The 20,373-nt window shown below is 42.6% G+C and overlaps 1 protein-coding gene across 2 annotated transcripts in view; it reads right to left on the bottom strand.

Annotated features, from left to right (window-relative positions):
- The window catches only part of MAPK10 (mitogen-activated protein kinase 10), a 116,380-nt gene extending 103,900 nt beyond the window's left edge, over positions 1-12,480 (bottom strand). For both annotated transcript variants that reach the window (XM_044428743.1, XM_044428742.1), the window contains exon 1: positions 12,415-12,480. In XM_044428743.1, the coding sequence (XP_044284678.1) occupies positions 12,415-12,480 (66 nt within the window). The remainder of the gene's footprint in view (positions 1-12,414) is intronic.
- Positions 12,481-20,373: the final 7,893 nt, after the last annotated feature.

Consider the following 20,373-nt stretch of genomic DNA (forward strand, 5'->3'; position numbering starts at 1 on the left):
AGCAAAATATTGCCCTTTGGGGTGGGATGTGGGGGATAACAGGAACAAATCTAATTATTATCTTGCACTTATTACATTTTTAAACTCCCAATAACCAAAATTCTCTGAGCTGGGCACAGAAATTAAAACTGCACATGGTAAAACATGCTAAAACATAATTTTAAAAATTAAAGCACAGTTCACTCAGAGTAATAACTTACAGATACACACAAACACACACTTCCAATATGTGCACTAATTTGTGAAAGAAAGCATCTAGGGCAGTGATGGCAAACCTTTTAGAGACTGAGTGCCCAAACTGCAACCCAAAAACCACATATTTATCGCAAAGTGCCAACACTACAATAAAACCTGAAAACTGAGGTTTTAGTTTAGAAAAAACTACTCATACATTAACATCTTTTGTCTTAAAAGAAAAACACAATAACAGAGTTTTCAATGATACAAACATATATATATCCTTGGCAGCACGCTGACCAGCCATGCAAAACCTCGGACAAGTCGCGGCTCATGACATCATCTCCTGGTGCCGCTACTCCTTTCCGAGCATGCGCATGGCCCCTATGTGCACTGACATCCAATGCTCGGCTGCTGGGCGATGCTGGGTTGACTTGGCTCGCATGCCGACAGAGAGGGCCCTGTGTGCCCACTGTGGCATGCATGCCATAGGTTCGCCACCGCTGATCTAGGATCTGCTTTGGCAAGGGAGGTGAGCTTCAAATGGGAGAGAGGCAGAAGATTGGGTAGCCACTTATGAATCATAAAAAGAGGGGAGATGCATCACAAACCAAGATAAAAGAAGACACTTACCAGCATAAAAAGCACATAGGATAATTTGTGTGCACAGGTGCAGAGTTAGAAGTAATGGCTGTAATTCAAAGAGAAAGACAGTCCCTCACACCATATTGTGGAAGGCCAGGACCATGTGACCTGTGTGACCGTCAGCCTGTCTACTATTTAGGTTTGGGTAACTCAAGACCTCCTGATCTGCCTTAAGCTTCTTCGGATTGTTCATCATTACAATGGACTTTAATCAGAAGCCTTTCAAAGAGAAGAGACCTTCAGATGGAAGGCTGTCCACCAGCTGTCTTTCCAACCCTCTGTAAGGTAGGATGCATGGCAGCCCTAGGGCAGGATGGACTTGGGACACCAGACTAACAACAGACCAAGGGCTGGAGGCAGTGACATATCCAGAAGATCAGCCAGTGAGGACAGGCAACAAGGTGTCAGATATGAGCTGAAGGAGCAGAGACAAAAGACAGGAAACAGAAGCAGCAGGATGAGGCTGCTCGTCTGCCCAGCGTGAGCAACTCAACTTCCAGGGGGAGGGATGCCCACTCCAACCAGCTCCATCACCACATGGCTGATTCTGCAGCATGGGAGCGATCGGGTTGGTGGTGTTTCAGCCTGACTGGAGTGCAGGGGCAACATGCCTGGCGTCTGCCACCAAGGCCCATCCGCATCACACCAGCACATGTGTGGAAGGCTGCCTGCCTCAGGAGGAGACTGGTAATTCATCCAGGTGGCCACTTACACACCACCAAAACATGGACAATGTGCCACCAAAAGTACGCAGGTGCCAATCTGCTTGATGTTTGCATAAGCAAAGGGATATGTAGAAGTATAAATGCAGAAATCGTAATCATTATTTGAATATAAACAATCAGAAATATCACTTATAAGATTTCAGTAGGAGTGAAATTCTTCAGTAGGATTTCAGCCTAGTGGGGAAAACGGACAAGGTATTCTGTGCATCTGCTCAGTGATGGGAAACTTCAAGGATCTTGACACCCTTCCTCCTTCTTTGCCTTTAAACCAGACTTGGACTAGACAATTCATTAAAAAGAGGACACTTGAAACAGAGGACTGTCCTCTGCCAGCCTCTCTAGATTAGAGAGTGTCTTCTGTAAAGTAGGATTCATAGCCACCTACACCATACACACCTGGCAAGGAGGGAGCCTCTGTACTTTAATGCAGACTTGCGCCCTGAATCATTTTTTTTAGCAAAAGAAGAGGGTAAGAAATAAGGATTCTTTATTCAATAGGTGACTCTAATTTACCATATTATTTTTAATTGCTTCTCTCAAATCGTATTTTCTGTTTGAATGGACACATTTCTTTGGCAGTTTCAAACACATCCTCTAAATGAACTACCTATAATTAAGAAGAAACTTATCCCACAGAGTGGTCATTCACGTGAGATAATGGCCAGCAGTAGGACACAGAAGGTCCTCAAGCAAAACAAAGGCCACCTGACCTTGAAAAAGTCAATTGAATCATTTTAATAACTAGCTTCACAGAGCATTTTCATTAAATATTAAAAAGAAGGAACATCAATGGTTTTAGAGACTTTCCGCCCATTTCTTTGAATTATTTCCCTTTGTGGCAATTGTTTCCCAAAGATAAAGAATTGCTTTAGAATTGCTTTTAAAGTTTAAAATGACTTGCCTGACATCTTTCCAAGCCCAGCCTTCCGCTCTCAGTTCATGCTGAAGGGAAGGGCACTTTGAGAGCGTCACCAGCAACCCAAAGGGGGTGAGACCCTTTCTTGGCAGCCTCCCTCCTGATGTGCATCAGGCTCTCCCTACCTTCTTGCTGACCCTGGGGGACAGCAAGCCACCTATCCTAGGAGGGCTGCAATATATGCAGGAGTCCTACAGTCTCTAGCAAGCATCCAATTGCATTTGGAAGTCAGAATCTGCAGAGACTGAAGGGGACTATGTACTGCTGCCATCAAGAGAACCAAGGGCAACTAAGAGGGTGCCTCTCCAACCTCTTGGGGACAACTTCACCACAAAGAAAGACGAGCCTTAACTCCATCCAACTGTCAGTGAGCCTGGCTCAGCTGCACTGAAGGACACAGTGGTTTGGGCTAATCCAACAGAGGGCGCAAGGGATGCGGAGGGGCTTGCTCTCCAGAAACATGCAAAAGTCAGATTCCAACCTGGCCAGAGAAGCAAGAGCTGCACAAAGACCGTTGCATCCTTCCCTGGTACAAAGCGCACTTCTAGGAACTTAGCAACTCATTGCAACTCACGTCCAAGTTTGCCTTTTTATTCCTTCTTCCCAATTCTTTTTCTTTTGTCTCATGTCTTTTATATTGTAAGCCTGAAAAAGGAACTGCCTTATTATTCATCTTTATAGGTCATTCTAGAAGGCTTTTCAGCTTCAGTACAAATGCTTTAAATTGAAACAAGAAACTAATAAATTAGGCTGTGTTTTAGCAAGCTTGGTGACTTCAGTGCATTTTGGACATATTCTGTCCAGAGAGCCTTTTTGGCTAATGGATGGTATGGGCATTTAATAAATAAATAAATAAAAATCAGGCATCTAAACTCTTCCAATGGATGGCTGAAACGGAAAAGCTGAATTTGTCCTATTTCAAGGGTCATGTTTTGTCTATATGCATAGACAAAATATGAGAAGACTACAGTTCCCAGCATTCCCCAGCCAGTCATGCTGGTGTTCTCAGAACATTTTTCTGTCTGAACATGCATAGGATGAAAGAGGCTAAGAGTGGCGTGGGAAAAGTTTGTCACCATTTAGAATCGCCTGCATGGGGTAGCGATGCAGCTGAGTGAATTCCACAGGGTTACGAGGGAGAAAGAATGGTGATGATTTGTGTGAAAGGAACATTTTACAACCAATCAGGTAGCTTTGGGAATTCAATCATCTTCTTTATGATTATGTAAAATCCTTCAAAGCTGGTGCAGGAAATGTGTTGCGTTCATAATGGGGCATGGAGACCTATAAATGCTCTAGAGCGGCTGATTGAAACTCAGTGCCCTTCAGTTACAAGAAATGATGCATGAGTCCCAGGAACTTTGACGCCCCTATAAAAAGGCAATCATAGGAAAAGAATAAAAGAAAATATGAACGGAAATTTTGTTTGGTTGCGCCTTCCACAGGTTTTTCACACTGGCTGAATTCAGACAATACAAGAACTCACAGTCAAAGGTTGAGTGAAAATTGCCATTAAACTATGGTTATTGTTTGAACTGGCAGCCCTAACAAACCATGATTTGTTAACCATGAACAGTGCACCATTCACAACCCAAAAACAATCATGGGTTGTCTGTGGTTAACAAACCATAGTTTGTTAGCGCAGCTGGGTTCAGACAACAGGACATCCCATGTTTTGACAACAGTGCATGGCTAAAGGACAACACAAACTCATTCCTTGAGTATGGGTTATTGTGTGTCTGAATTCTGCCATTGTAAATGAAGACAAAGAAACCTGAGAGAGAAGGCCATAGCACCATGGATAAATGTAAACTGTCTATGCAGTAGGGCCCCATGTGCAATCCTCAGTTTCTCTTGCAACAAGGATCAAGTACCAGGGAACTAGAAAGGCCTCTGCCTGGAGACCTTCGACAGTGACTACTGGTCAGAGAAGGCAATAGTGTTTGGATGAAGAAAAGGTCTGATTCAGTATAGAATAGTTTCCTTTGAATTTTCCCCATCAGGGTAATGGTAGTTCATACCCAACGTCTTATGCCTTAGAACTGCGGACTAAAAGCCTGGAGAAATTCTTCAAGCTTTATTTTCCCCAGGCTCTTATTTTCCCAATGCCAGGTTTGTTCCAAATCAGATTGCGAGTTTGTTAAAAATCTACATGAGAGTTTGCACATATCTTTGCAAAATATGTCTTTGTATACATGCTCTTCTTTAAATATAAACATGTTGTGTCCCCTTTTTCAAATGACACATTTTTCAAGCAATTTTCCAATGAATAATACAATTTTGTGAGCATTTCCCCAAAGATAAGCATTTTGTTTGCATTTTTAAAATGTAGAGATTCCTTTGGGAAACAGCATCAAAAACTTCAGGATTATAAGGATTACAATGGCAAAGTTTTTCAGTTGGTATTAAGGTTTGGAAGTTATACATCTAGTAAGGTCATATTGAAATTTATCAGCCATTCCTTGTGATAATGGGAAGAAAATATTGCTAACAGCTAATAAAACATTTTATTTAATCAATGCATGTGATAATGTTGCCTAATATCCTATATTCTCTATGCAATAAACAATACATTTAAACTGTAAAAGAGAAAAAATGCAGAACAGAATCAAGATAAAACCAGTAGCAAAGAATAAGACTATTGTTTATATAGAAAAACAAATTAAAATCAGAAGCAGAATAAAGTAAAATCACTTTAAATGCTTGGTAGAATATAAAGGTCTTCCCCTGGTGCCAAAAAGACCATAACATAATGCTGAAGAAGCCTGTTTGAAGAAGGCATTCCTCACCCAGGATGCCACCACTGAGAAGACCTCTCTCAAAGCCAGCTGCATCACTTCATTTGGTGGGAACACCTGGGTGGGTACTAAGAAGGGAGTCTTTTCTGTTGTAGCACCCTGACTGTGGACTGAACTTCCGAAAGAAACTTCCTGGTACTCTCAAAGAACCTTGCACTCATTCCAGCAGTGCCCTAATTTTCCCGGATATTTTAATATTTGAGGTTCTATTGTTTCACATTTGAAACTGTATTTTAAATCTTTGCATTGCTGCCACTTCTTTTAAAATTTTGCACTGTAGTGTCTGTCTGTTTGTTTAATTAGTACATGTCTACACTGCCCAATAGCTGATGCTCTCAGGGCAGTTCATAATGTTTTTTAACTTTTAAATTGTATTTTACCATGCTATGCTGGATGGTTACAACCACTGTGAATTGTCCAGAAAGCTTCGACTGCTGGGTGGCATAGAAATATAAGAAATTAAATGAAAATGCTTCTGAGATGCTCAGCAGTGGCACTATCATAAGACCACGGGTGGGAGGATGCTGCTGTCTCCTGTCCTGCTTGTGGGGTCCCGTGGGCAGCTGTGAGAACAGGATGCCGGACCAGAAGGCTCTTGGATCTGGTCCAGGACTCTGCTAACGTCCCCATACTTTGCTATTCTTATGCATGTATTTTCCTAACAGAAAGCACATCACCTTGGACCAATTCTGAACTGTTCAAAGAAGTTCTTTGAACTTCTTCTTCAACCTTGTCATCTTTCCTTTGTTAAAATTACTCTGCCTACAAAAGGTCCGCCGAGTTAGTGAGAGACATACATTGACACAACGCTTATCTCCTGCATAGCAAATCAGTCTTCAGCACGCTCACAAAATATCCCTGTTCATGCTTTGCACAGCAGCCAGTGCAGTGCTGCTCTTAAACATGTGTTGGGGAGGAAAAGTGCTTGCAGATGCAAAATAAGATGATGGATGAGGTGGCCAGATGGTAAAGTACACACAATGACAGTGTCATACTTAGTACGGCAAGAGAGGCATGGCCGTTTGGCTGTCATTGGGCCACAGGAATTTTACCAGCCCCCTGGTGGTGCTGCCAGGTTTTAATCAAGTCACAATAAAAAATGCCCTAAACTTGCTAGTGCAAAGCAACTTTGTTTCCTCCAATATGCTATTCTACACTTTCTATTTACACTTTTCAGCAGGTTTTATATGCCGAGCTCGAGCTGATCCATAGACTTCATTATAGCCAGTCTACCAGCAAGTGGCGGCAACTTATCCAGTAATTCCATACAAATTAGACAAGCTTTCCCTACAACACAAACAGCTAAGAGGAAAGACCCTGGCACTGGAGGTGGAGCAGAAAGAAAATCGAGTTCTCTGGCGCCTGTTAATCCTGGAGGCCTGGACCCAGGCTGCAACCTCATTACTACATGAGAGAGAGAGAAAATGAGGCTTCTAGCATGAAGTTCTTGCTCGAAGCCTATTCACTAAAGCCTATTTCTCTGCAGCGATGAACCGATCTTACAGATTTTGTGTGATTTGTGGGAGTTAAATCAAAAGCCATGCTGGAGCCAAACAAGCAGGATTTTGAGCTGCTGACGCAGGTACTTCTCTGCAGCAGGGCGAGGGTGTTTGTTCAATTAAATTAGGACCTGCCCCATCGGAAACTAGCACTCCCAGAGCATCTTGGGCATAGGTAGGAAGGACAGACAGTGGACAGGAGGACAATGCACTGTACAATCTTGGACAGCAATCCCAGGGATGTGGAGAGCCAGTGCTAGCAGGTGGGTTCCGAACTGCCTAGGCAGGCCTCAGCAGTTACAGGCAGCCTGTACATATGTGTACCAACCAACAAACCTGCATGCATCCACACCCAGGCCAAGACATTTCTGCTGCCTTGCCTCCCATGTGTGTGGGAGGGGGGACTTCATCACCTGCCTCTCAGTCCCATCAAATACAGTGGGAAGAATCCCAACAGGGTGTTCTTCTCCAGCCGACCAAACGCCTTGTGCAAACAGCTCTGCCACCTGTGCAATGTGGATGACCTGAAACAAGAGGAAGGGCTTGCTTCTGGACAGAGGCAGGCTGGGGAAACTCACGCGAAGGAGCTCTGCTGACGTGCCTGCTTGCAGAAATGGATGTGTCCATGGTCTGGGGGCCTCCCTTAGGGAGCGATAGCCCTCCCTTCTGTAAGGACAATTCCCCTCCACTGTAAGTGCCCCCCCCCCGGATTCTGCCCCGTGTGATTTACTTCTGAGTAGTCATGTATATAAGGCTGTGGCACAAGGCACCTTATCATTTTGTCGGGGGGGAGTATGAAAGAAAGAATTTGTGATCAGGACCCCTCCTCCCTGATCTCTGAGCCACAGGATGTTGAAGTTGTCATGGGGCAGTTGTGCTTTGGAATGCTGCCGATTTACCACGAGGCCATATAAAAGTGGACCATAAGTGGCAAGTTTTTGTCCTTCCATTGCATTTATATCCATCCTTTTTCCTCTTGCGGGGAACCCCAAGGCAGCTGCCATAGCTCCTGCGAGGCCAGTTGGGCTTTGCGTGAGTAACTGACCCAAAGTCACCTGCTGAGCCCCATGGCCAAGTGGGAAAAGCACCTGGACCTCCTGCCCCCCAGTCTCATCCTAATTGCTGTGCCACCCTGGTGCATTTACAGAAGGAAGGAAAGGGAGAAAGAGGGAAATGCTGCCCTTTCACATCACGGATGGTGAGCAGATTTTCATCTGTTGGCAGCTACAAAACCTCATTCCATCAGGGGCCATTTGGGTGAGACCAAACAAGCTGGAGGATGCTTACCTCCTTTTCTTTCTCTCTCTTTCTATCACCCCCATCTCTCTCCTTCTCCCCCTGCCTTTTGGATTGCCAGGGAAAAGACAAATAGGTTTTGCAGAGGTCTGAAATGTCCACTTGCAGGGGACATCTGCGTATAGGCTCAGCTGAGGGTCACCTGAAATTAGAGGGACGCTTGCCCCTTTAAGGCTGCTTGCTGTCTACTCTGAACTGATATGTTAGAGAGTTGCAGTCAATGAAGGTTTTGTTAGTTGAGCATTTTTATTACATAGTTTGCAACATAATCTACATTATCTCCCTCCTCACAACCACCATGCCGAGGTGGACTCATATCATTCTTCCACTCAAGGAGGCCTTTTGAAATTAATTTGTACCCCAATAATTCCTCCAATAAGTGCTCAGAATTTTATCTTCAGCTGCATGTCAGACAGCAGCTTATATTTTAATCAACAGATGTTAGATTCAATTTTTTGAATTAGAAAAAGAAACCAAACCCGTATTACCACAGTCCTCTGGACAATTAATGCAGGCAATCACTTTGGTCATTTCAATAGCCATTAATGCTGATGTTGATGGAATGGAAGCAGAAGACAAAAGATGAACGATCTAGTGTGAACATGGAAGAGTCCTGGTACGTTAATTCATTTTACATGAATGATGTACAACATTATGTGAGACTTAAAGTTCTTAATGGAGGATGCAGAGAAAGCTTAGGCTTCAAAGGTCTTTCTTTAGTTAGATAGCTCGTGGTTAGAGGCACACGCCAGGGAATGGAGACAAGCATTCTCATGTCTGCTTACAGTGGAAAAGAGGCAATGCGTGGTGAAAAGAACGTAAATGAGCTACACTGTAATAATCTTACATGGGAATGTGTCTGAAGTCCCTTCCACTTCCCACAAAATTCTTCAGTGGGTTTCTTCCAATCAAACATTGCAAAACTCAACTTGAACTTTCACTAGTCCCAGTTCATAGAACTGTTGCCCATGGCATGGAGAATTCCTTCACCAGCCCTGGGATCCCAAGTGAGGCAGAAAGAAGACACCCGACTAAGGTCTGAGAGGTACATTAATGGCTCGTGGTATACTTTCCTTTAAGTGCACAGGTAGCAAGTCAGGTAAGTTATCTGCAATTCAGCCTTCTTCCAATATGGTACATTTCAAAGAATCCTAGAGCTTCTCTACATGAGGCTTTTAACTCATCACCTTTCCGACACTTCTGCTTCTGGATCCTTTGTGGAATTAAGACCCCCCACCCTACTGCTTTCTCTGCCTTACTGTATGTTCCACTGCACAACCACAAGGAGGCACTGCAGAGTAGCAAAACTGAGAAAATACTTAAGCTTCTTATAGGGCAATTTCCAGTTAATACCAGACTCCCTCATCTAAAAAAAGCAACAGAAATTCTTGGAAAGCATGTCATGGAAAGCATCTGCAAAATACTGGGAGTGAGGGACTCATGAATGCACAACAGTTCTCAGATAGGAAGACCTTAATGCAGGCTGAACATTACAAGTATAGTCCCAATATGTACCTAGGAAAAAGTAAACAGCAGGGAGAACTATGCCATTTGCTGAATATTTGGATTGGCTGTTAAGGCAAATAAAGATGTGTATTTTAAAATTATTATTACATTTATATATTGCATTTCTTCCTCTCACAAGGAACCCAAGGCCACTTATATAACCTTCTTCTTTCCTCTTTTATACTTCCAACAACCCTGTGAGGTGGATTGGGCTGAGATTGAATGACTGGCCCAAAGTCACCCAGTGGGCATCACGGCTGAGTGGGGACTACAACTCGGATCTCCCAAATGTCAGACCAGCAGTGTAACCACTACACCACTCTGCTCTCGTATCCATCTGTTTCTTCCATCTGCACAAAAGTGCAACAGCATAACAACGTGGAATGTTGACTGGCTCAAAGCTGCCAAACAATATTTTGAGATAAGACGGAATTTTAATCTGTATCTCATAGATTCTACCTACTGCAGCAGGCATCATATGAGAATGAAGTAATGTGGGATGATTGTTAATCATGTATCACATCTCTAAGAATTGCAGTTATATTGCAAAAGTTAATAACTTTAGCCCACAGCCTTTCATCCTGCTTTGAGAACCACCCCCATCTTGTCCTAAACTAAATACATTTCTCTCCCCTGTACTAGGTGTAGTCATAAACTTGTATTAGATTAGTGCCATATCTCCAGATTCAGCACTGCTTTCAGGATATTTCTGCAAAAGCGACATTTACTGGCTTTGCATCAAACTATAAAAATTGACAATGAGATTGAAAGGTCTGACTCTCTTCAGCACATCTAAAGACAAACAGCAAACCCCATTTTCACCTGGATAATGGAAAAGACTCTTCATAAATAAATTGCCGCTGTGCTAAACACGTACACACTCACAGACTAACTTGAACAACTTCATCCACTTTCCTTAACTGCTTAGCTTACCAAATTTCATTCGGGCACCAGAGTTTAACTTCTGTTCTCAAGGGCAATTAACTCCAAAGACTTGCTGCTCCGTGTTATGGCTTCTACACAGAGGCCAGTCAGCAAACTCAGTTTCCATTTTGCAGCATTCTGTGCTGAAGATGATTATTTCTGTGCATTTATAACTGCTCGTGCCAGACACGCTCAATGGAAGAGCCACATACGGTAAATGTCAGGCATTTGAGAGCCGCAAGCAGGTGCCCACGGGCAGCAGTGGAAAGACCTGGATAAACGGCTTGGGTCCTGGATACCTGAAGGAGTGCCTTCTCCCCTGTGTGCCCTCCCACCCCTTGAGGTCTGAGTCAGAGGCCCTCGTCCAGGAGTCTTCCTTGAATGAGATCAGGAGGGTGATCAGGAGGGCCTTCTCTGCGGCGGCACCAGGATTGTGGAACACACTCCCCAGAGAGGTTCGCCTGGCGCTAACGCTTCTTTCCTTTCTGCGTCAGGCGAAAACCTTTTTATTCTCCCAATATTTTAATTGTTAACCTGTTTTAATTGGTGGTTTTATATTTAACATTGGATGCTGTGCAATTGCTACTCATATTTATGTATTTATTTAAAGTTTTTATATGCCGTCCCCTTGCTACACAGCCTCGGGATGGCTTACAAAAATAAGCACAACATAATAACAATTGCAATTAAAACCCAGAAACACACTGGCTGCACAATTAAAATCTGTAAATATTAAACATTAAAATACTGTCTGAATAAAAAGGTCTTGGCCTGGCGCCGAAAAACAAATAACGACAAATAAAATAGTATTTCTATTTTATTAATCTGTTGTAAACCATCTGTGAAGAGACGGTATGGAAAAGTTTCAAATAAATAAATAAATAAAGTGGGAGCCCGTGGGAGGTGGCAGCAGGTGGTGTGCGGCGAGTGGGCGCCTCCGGGTGCCTGCAGCAGCAGACGGCGAGCCACAAAATAAACCCTGAGAACCACAAGTGGCTGCAAAGCATTGGGTTAGCCACTCCTGGTCTTGCGCATCTGGAAGGCCTTCCACCAGGGAAGGCTGCAGCATCTGGCCACACCTTCTTCCCTGCTCACTGCAGCTGGCGGCGCTGGTGGGACATGCAGGAAAGGGACACAACAAGGGTGCTTTCCTGCAGCGAAATTCTTCCCCACTCTCTGCAACTGGCGCAGCATGTGGCGCTTGCATCCTGGCGAGCGCCCTGTGAATTCTGGGTGCGCTCCCCAGGAACTCGGACCCTGGGCTACTGCAAGCAGGCTGGAGCCCAGAGAGCTGAAGCCGGGGAATCCAACAGACTGTCTTCCCAAAACAGGTCCCTAATTATGCCAATGACCTAAAAGATGATAAGCCAACCCTTCCACATTTGGGATGCTCCCATTCTGTTGAGGGGCAATGAGGGCATTTGCCAAAGAGGCCCCTCCTTCTTCCCATAATACCACTCGGTTACAGCCGTTCTGTCCATGGTGTGTTGTTCTCCTGCCATAGCTTATAGACCAGTCTCCCTCAGCAATAGTCCTTTCAGATGCTCTGGACTACAAACCCCATCAGCCTCAACCAGCACAGTCTATGGGCAGGGTTGAGAGAGTTCTACACCTGAAAGTCTGGTTGGACCCAGCTGGGGGAATTGGCTCTTCACCCAGTGGTTCTTCAGCACAGGAGAGCTATAGTATAGAGCTGCACACTCAAAAGCACACTCTGCACTCTTTCTGCAAGGGGTGTGTTTCCGTGCACATGTGTGCAACCTGCACAAAACATACTCATATGGTTTCTTACAATTTCATGCAGAAGACTCTTGCATTCAGTTAGTGCTGTAATTTATGGCTACAGTTCAATCAACTATCATTCTGGCCACTAAATATGGAAGTACAAGTATATACTGTACCTTGTTTTACCTGTAAGGAACACACACCTGACAAAAGGCAATCTTCACATCCAGGGTAGGTTCACTGCAGTAGTATAAGAAATGGCGGCTCATAAATACCTGCAATTCAAAGAACAGCAGCAGGATGAGTGCCCACCATCCGTTTCTGATCTGGAATTGTATATATAGATTTGAGTCATGGAAGTGCCCATTAAAAAGTAAAATGCCTCTGATCCCGAAGAACTGCTGTTCATCAAAGCAAAGACCGCTGAGCTAGCTGGACAAATATTCTGCCCTGGAACAGGCCAGACCTCTGTGTTGGCACAATGGGACTTATTTCTGAATAAGCATGGACTGGGAGGTGTCATTAGTAGACTATGTTACCGCCGTATACACCAATTAAGAAAATGAAGAATATGGGAGGTCTGAACTGAAAATATAGTCCCTGAGTAAGGAACATTCATATGTAACGGTAAGCCAGGAATCCTGGCTTAATCAGCCATGATGTGTTATAAATGCAGCCCAGTCACTCCCTCTCAGCTTATCTCTACACACAATGCTGATAAGGAAGGGGATGCCTTTGTGATATCCAGATCCAGAATTATGGTTAAATGTTCCAAATTAACTCAGTATCATAAGGCAGTTTTAAACCAATGTTTCTTGTTCGCTTACAAATCCTGATTTGTTTGGGTACATTTAACCAGAATCCCAAGTTGTAAAGTCCTAGGAAGCTATCCTCCCCCTGATTTTTTTTTACCTGCTCAAATGAAGAGAGGACCAAACCAGAAGGATCTGAAATTTCATGCCACAGCATGTTGTTCATTCACACAATGGTTTATTAAGTCAAGATTCCTGGCTTAGTGTTACATGCTAATGCCACGAGAATCTTTCAAGAGTCCTCATACTAAAATTTCATGTTTGTTTTAAAGATGACTTTGATTACTACTTAAAAGTTGAGTGTTAGAGGCATATAGGGGCAATTTCCTGTAAACCTAGCAATATATATATTGCTTGACAATCACTGCACAGGGAAAACAAAGAGCAAAATCTCCCACTGTGATCTCAGCCTAAAATACACTCCCAATAAATTTTTAATGAATGAATTATAACCTTGTTCCCAAAAACCATGCATGTGACCTTTTCAGCTTCGTACTGCAATTGCTCAGATTGCTGTCTCATTGCTCAGTGACTCACTACAGAAGCTTTCAACTCTACAGATGGTTCAGGTTTTTTCTCCATCATTTTTCCTATTTGTGAGCGTGTAATAACAATCACTATCTCAATCACTTCTAGAAACCTAGCAGATAATTATGCCCTCATGATGGGGATGTGACGAAGGATGATGCTACAGAAGCACCTTCAAGATATCCAAAGGCTGTACTTCATCTAGACCTCTTTTTTAATGCCTTGGGTTTAAGGAGCAGTAGAACAGGGAAGTCAGAGGGACAGGTCCCTAGATTAGCAATAGGGCATATGCTTTGTGCACAGAAGGCTCCAGTTCAATTCTCAGCTTCTTCAGGCAGGGCTGGAAATGGTCCTCCCTGAAATCCTGGAGAACTACTACCAGTCAGTGGTGAAATCACCATTTGCAAAGCATTCTGAGAGCAATGTGCTGAGAGAGCAGTATATAAAAATCTTTGATAAATAAATCAATAAATACCGGGCTAGACAAACCAAGGTATTGAATTAGTTCAAGGCAGCTTCATGTGTTCTTAATGGTTCTTGGGGACTTGGCTGGATAAAAGGAAGGCAACCAAATATAGAGTGGGATCTCAGAACCAGGTTGTCACTCATAATCAGCCTCTACACATCCTGGCTAGACTTACTGGAGAAGACAATCATGCTAGGGAAAGTTGAAGGCAAAACAAAAAGAGGAAGACCAACTACAAGATGGATTGATTCTGTGGAGGAAGCCACAGCCTTGAGTTGACGAGAGATGAGCAAGGATCAAAAGGATGCCATTTGGCTCCTGGCTTTTTGGTACTGAATTGGTACAGTCATTTTTTCTGTCAATGGAGGGTTGCCGTAATTATTCGTACTTTGGCTTTTTCTCCCCTTCTTCACGACATTACAAAAGTAGTACAAACTTCTCTATTGGCTCTAAAGTAGCCTTTTAAATTATTCTTGGAATAAGTGGGCAAAGAAAAGTGAACATAAGGTAATAATTTAAGTAGGTAAAACACCTATTTAAATCCAAGCAGAAACGGTTTATCTTCTTCCAAGAAACCTCACACTACATACTACTAGAAAGAGAAATAATGGAAATGAATTAAGGCTATTACAAATTCACATGCCATTTGTCTAGCACTTAAAGTGATTAACAGGGTAAGGGAGACAAACCAGTTACAGACATGGACAAAGATAAAGAAGGAAAAGATTGACATACTGGGATGTGACAAGAAGCAAACTGGGACTTGGCTCAGTTGCATTTAAACATCTTCAGAAACAGAAGCTCAGAAGTTCCTCAAACCTCCTTAAAACTTTTACTCCAAAAGACCTAAAGATTAAAATTAGCATTACTCCTGATACATCATCTAAAAGCTAAATTTGTGAGCCGCCTCGAGGCTTTGTTGCGATGGGGGCGGCATAGAAATGTTTTAAATAAATTAATTAAGAGTGAATTTGGGAAGAAGTTTTCTCAAATGTAGCCCTCCCTAGTGGCCCATGAACTTCATTCAGGTAAACTATGGAAAGGTTACATTTCATATGACATTTTTTTTCTGATAATGGAAATCAAGGCCATTTTAACCAGGGGCAAAGAAGCTAACAATACACACTTGGAGTAGTGGTGATGATGCCAACAGTGAAGGAAAAAAATGCCATTTAAAGACTACGTATATGTGCTTTAACTAAGAACCACAAATTTATTCAGTGGTCTGCCTGGCAATTTCCAGCTGGCTCATAGAATGGAAAATGTTTGAGAACTACTGAATTTAGGGATTCCTCTGCAGGTGAAACCTGATACATTTGCATACAGTATACCTGATCCCATTTGAAGGGACTGAGGAGTACATTTAACACCAGTATTAGATTTGTACAGTCCTTTTTCTATAGACAGAGGGCTATGCTATTTTTTCAGTCTTGTACAAAAAGCTGAAAAATTCAGTAAGTCTACTTAAACTCATTTGGAAAGTTCTACACTTCTATTGGTTGAAACTACCTGGATTTAGTTAAGGTATGTGCACCCCACTCCTTTGCTAAAACAGCCTCTAAGTACGGCTTACAAAGATCAGTAAGCAGAAATTCTTTGCCCATGAGCGTACAATTTAAAAGAGACAGCACATAAAGCGGGGAAATGGGGTTGCCTAAAGTGAATGCCAAAGCTGGTTCACCCATGGGGAAAACACACGGGAAATTTCAAGGGAAGCTAAAAGTATTTTGATAGACTTTGATATGTCGAGTAGCAGCAGCAGCAGCAACAACAACAATCAGGGGATTTTCATACATTCTCAGTGAAATTCAACAGATCATCAGATCAATTCAATCATCATTGATCTGATAAAAATGTGTATTTTTTAACTTGCAAGCCTACTCACTGAAAGATTGGGTGGATTCTCATGACACAACAGTCAAAGTTCAGGCTTCCTTTTAAAACATGCTTTTTGATGGGGCTAATCAAGGTTTTGGGGGGCCCATCCATATACAGGCTGATTCTCCCCTTGCCCAAATATTGAGGCTCTTTCTGGAAAGGGGCCTGGCTCATGGCTTTGCTTTCTTTCAATTGCTTCCCTTTCGAAAGCTGTCAGGAAAAAGGAAAGTTGAAAAGAAGCTTGTCTTCAGCCTCTCTGAGCTAATGCACATGGTTAATAGCAGACACTTCTCAGGGAATTGGCCAGGACGGCTTCCCATTTCTGACCCATGGTAATGTGCAACTCTGCATTTGTGCAAGCCTGTCTAATTTTTTAAAACAATACAGAAATATTTGTGCACATTTGGGGCATATTTAAGCAAAGAGGTGGCAGCAATTCCCATGTGCTACTTGGGTGCAGGGGAGAGGTGTCACTTGGTGATCAAGAAAAAATATTTCCAAAAACGGGGATGAGATGAAAAAAGCCACAGCAAATGCGAAAGAGCTCATAGCCAGCAGGAGGGGCACCAAACTAGCAATGGTCACACCACTGTGCCACTCCAGTGGCCCAGACCAGTTTGGCAAAGCAGCAAGGAGTTGTCGCTGTTCTTGCAACGTGTCTTGCTTGTCACTTCCCTGTACTCACAATGGGGTCAGCTGCCTGGGTCTGGATGACACAACAACCCAGTGTGGGTACCACAAACCCGAAAACAATCCCTGGGTTGTCAGGGTGGCTTGTTGCCCTTTGACAAAGTCACCCTGGGGGAGTCAGCCTGAGTTCTTACAACCTGTCAGCTTGTTGCCTACAATGGCATGTTGTGTTGTGTAAACCACAGTGATTTGCAGCATATATTCACACATAAAACATATTAAGAAGTCATTAATAAAAGCAAATCAATACCCACAAATGCATTTTCAAACTTCATAGGGCCCTGTAAATAGGAAATCTGGCGTTGCGGGTGAAATAGTTCCGAGTATGCAGCATTCTCTTTCAAAATGAATTTCCCAGTTCATCCTATTTGTCCCTTTTGGACAGCCATGAAAGATTTCCTTTGGGACAAAGACTGCCAAGGATTTAAATCTTGCCTTCATATTATGGACATTTCTATAGATATTTTACTTGGTTTGTTAAATAAATTAACTGGATTTGTTATGTTTTTATTCTGTTGTACTCTTGCCCACTGTCTTCAGAATCTGGATTGAAAAATGATGTATACATTTATGACTAGTTTCAGATTATTATGTGATTGTTACAATTATTGTGTGAATTATAACAATTTAGTCACCTCTCTCTAAAGATGCCCAGCAATTAACTTTTATTGCACATCAAGTTATGGTGGCCAGGGTGAGTCATAGCAGAAACTGGCAGTTCTAAATAAAGTATTTTAAATTTTCACAGTGCAAAGCACATGAAAGGAATTGCAGGGCCTTTTCTATATAGATGTACAGTATATAGGATTGTGCTTTTAATAAATATTTTAAATAGTCTTACACACAATGCATACAACAAGAAAGAGAGAACCTTCGCAGAATATTGCTATAGCCTGGCTTTCACTAAACCCAGCCTTCTTAGGTAAGATGTTTGTGTTTTGTGTTTGATTGCCCTACAATTACTTATTAATCCAAATCTTCTTTCTGCTGCTTTGTGATAAAGATTTTGCTTCTTCGAACAGGACAAAGGGTCCAGATACCTTCTGGAAATATATGGCCCATAATCATCCAGCATTTAACCCTGGACACTGTTGAGAAAGCACAACAATGAAGCATCTTTAAAGTCCATTGCTGCCCCCAGCCTAAACACAGTGGGAGGTAGTGAGGCAGAATTACAGACCAAGGTTTATTGCTTCCAAAAAGCCCTCATGTGACACCAATTGTAAACCACGGTCTAAAAAGGCACAGGCTCCTCATAAATCACCCAGGGCTCTGTTTCCTTTGCCCATAGTAAAAGAGCTCCATGATTAAAAAGGGAAAGCTGCAGCCAGGACTTCCATAATTTCATATGCATCCCTGCTGAGAAAGCGTGAGACATCCTGGGAAAAAAAAATCAATAAAAACCCTCTTCCTTAGATAAATGTCAGTGGTAAAGCCACCTAGAGGTATGTAATGAACCACGTCAAGAACTGTGTATAATATACTTCCAGGAGAAACTATAATATTCTTCACACCTAAGACAGCTTTAGCTTCCTTTGCCTCCAAAGCAAGGATATATATCTGCTGCTTTAAGATAGGCAGAAATGGAACACAGATTGTCAAACTATGCAACTATCAACATGAGATGTCTTCCTTATACAGATGCAAAAGTGCAGAAAGGTTTCTGTAGTGTGCTAAATTTGGCAATTCCCACTCCCTTGAAATTAACTCCCTAGCATTCAATTATTGTGACTGTTATTCCTAAATGACCTGAAAGACACAATCCAGCCAGCCACACTGTTCAAGGGAAACATTTTGGTGTGAGCATGTGGATTTATTTCTTTCCAGCCATATTATAAGGTTTCTTGCCCAAAGGGACTCCTCGGTACTTAACCAGATTGTAATTCAAATGGAAGATCAAAGTATTATTGGATTAATAATATTAATGGGTGACTAATTCATATGGCTTATCTTCAGTGTGTTTGGATATAGCTGTAATATGTGTTCAGATAGATCTGTAATTTTGCTGATTGTCCTTCAATCAGCATTCCTGCATAGGGTAAGCTATGCTTCTTTTTAATATAGTAGGTCCACCATGCTATTCTAGAGGTGAATTATTATTATTATTATGATTATTATTAGAACATTTCTATGCCGCCCCTTGCCGAAGCCTCAGGGTGGCTTACAACACAATACAATACAATACAATACAATACAATACAATACAATACAAAAATAACAATATAAACTTAAAATTAATAATATAAACTAAATAAGAAATATAAACGATATAAAAGAAGTTATAAAAGAAAAGTTAGAAAAGAAAGGAAAAGAAGTCGCCCTGGCCAGATAAATAAGTAAATATTGTTAACAATTAAAATGACGTTTAAATAAAAAGGTCTTCTAGGCGTTTCTGATCGGAAGTAGAAACTTAGGCTACAAAGGAGCAAGCACAAACCCATCCAGAGCCTTCTTGAGATGTAATCACATACAACTGAATGATTGACGGACTGATTCTTATCCTTGCTCCTCCACCAAAAAGGCTCCCAGAGCAGTTTACAAAAAGAAAAAAATATAAATAAAAAGTGGGCCTAAAATTTAAAAGGGCATGACGCTCAGTGAAATGGGATGGGCAAGGAAACAAATGAAGCAGTCTTCCAGCAGGGTTGCTGGCTCAGCCCCACATTTCCCTTTGTTACAGCTTGCTGGGATGGGTGTTGATGGGAACAATTTACGTTCTCATCTCCCTTTCATCAATAGGCAGAGAGACATCTCCCAACACCTTGTCAGATGCTGATCATTCCTTTTCTTTGAATACCCTATTAAACTAGGGAGTGCTGCTCTACTCTGAGTCAAGGGAAGAACACGCCGGGAAATTAATCGATGCTTTCAGAAAGTGTTTCTCAAAGTGAAATGACTGTGGCTTCTCACTGTGGAAAGCTCCAAAGCCTGACAGCACGTGGGTGAACCAGGTTACAAGCTGCCTTGTCGCTCTCCATGGTCCTGCACACAACTTTCAGCCACTCAGCTGTCCCATGGGCCTGGACAGGTACTGAATCTAGCATGCCACTGGGCAGCCACTGTGTCCAACCAGAGAGGACCGTCTCTGCTTACATGGAGCAGCTGGCTTGAATTGCACCTGCCACTGGCTCTCTTAGTGGACTCCCGGGCTGGTGGGAGGGCAACCACCAAGATCTTTGCGGTGGATGCAGCATGCGAGTGTGCCATGGAGGAAGGAGACCACACTTATTATCAGGCTGTTCTAACAATCAGTCTGGATAGGGGGTGTCAAGTGGATTCCTGCAACATCCTTGTGGAAGTGGAGCTTAACAAACAGCAGGGACTTGGGAAGTTGTCAAGAGAGCAGAAATGCTGAAGAGAGAACACTGGAAATCTCAGGAATGTAGAGGAAGGCGAATAGGCAAAGTTTGTAAAGGAATGAAAGGGCATTGTTGGATTCCAAGCATATCATGGTTTTAATTGTATAGCAAAATGACTGGCTCCTGCAAACGTTGCAGTGTGAGGTGCAGCAGTTCAGGATGCCAGACACTGTATTCCATTTCCCTTCCACAGCCTGATTTTTCATTTTCCCATTTGTCAGTCAGGATTCCATGGCCAGTGAGAATCACTGAGCTATTTGGGTAGGTTCCACATTTCCTGATTTATTTTTCCTAAGCTCTTTTGCACTTCTACAATCCTTGGGGTTTCCCCACGAGACTGGGAGTCCACACAGAGAACCGTTTGCAGGTGCTGCTTAAACCAGTTGCTCTGTAAAAATAGAAACGGAATTCCCATTGATCTGACATAGC

This window comes from Varanus komodoensis, unplaced genomic scaffold (assembly GCF_004798865.1).
Source record: "Varanus komodoensis strain SLA01 unplaced genomic scaffold, ASM479886v1 scaffold2, whole genome shotgun sequence".
Taxonomy (NCBI): domain Eukaryota; kingdom Metazoa; phylum Chordata; class Lepidosauria; order Squamata; family Varanidae; genus Varanus; species Varanus komodoensis.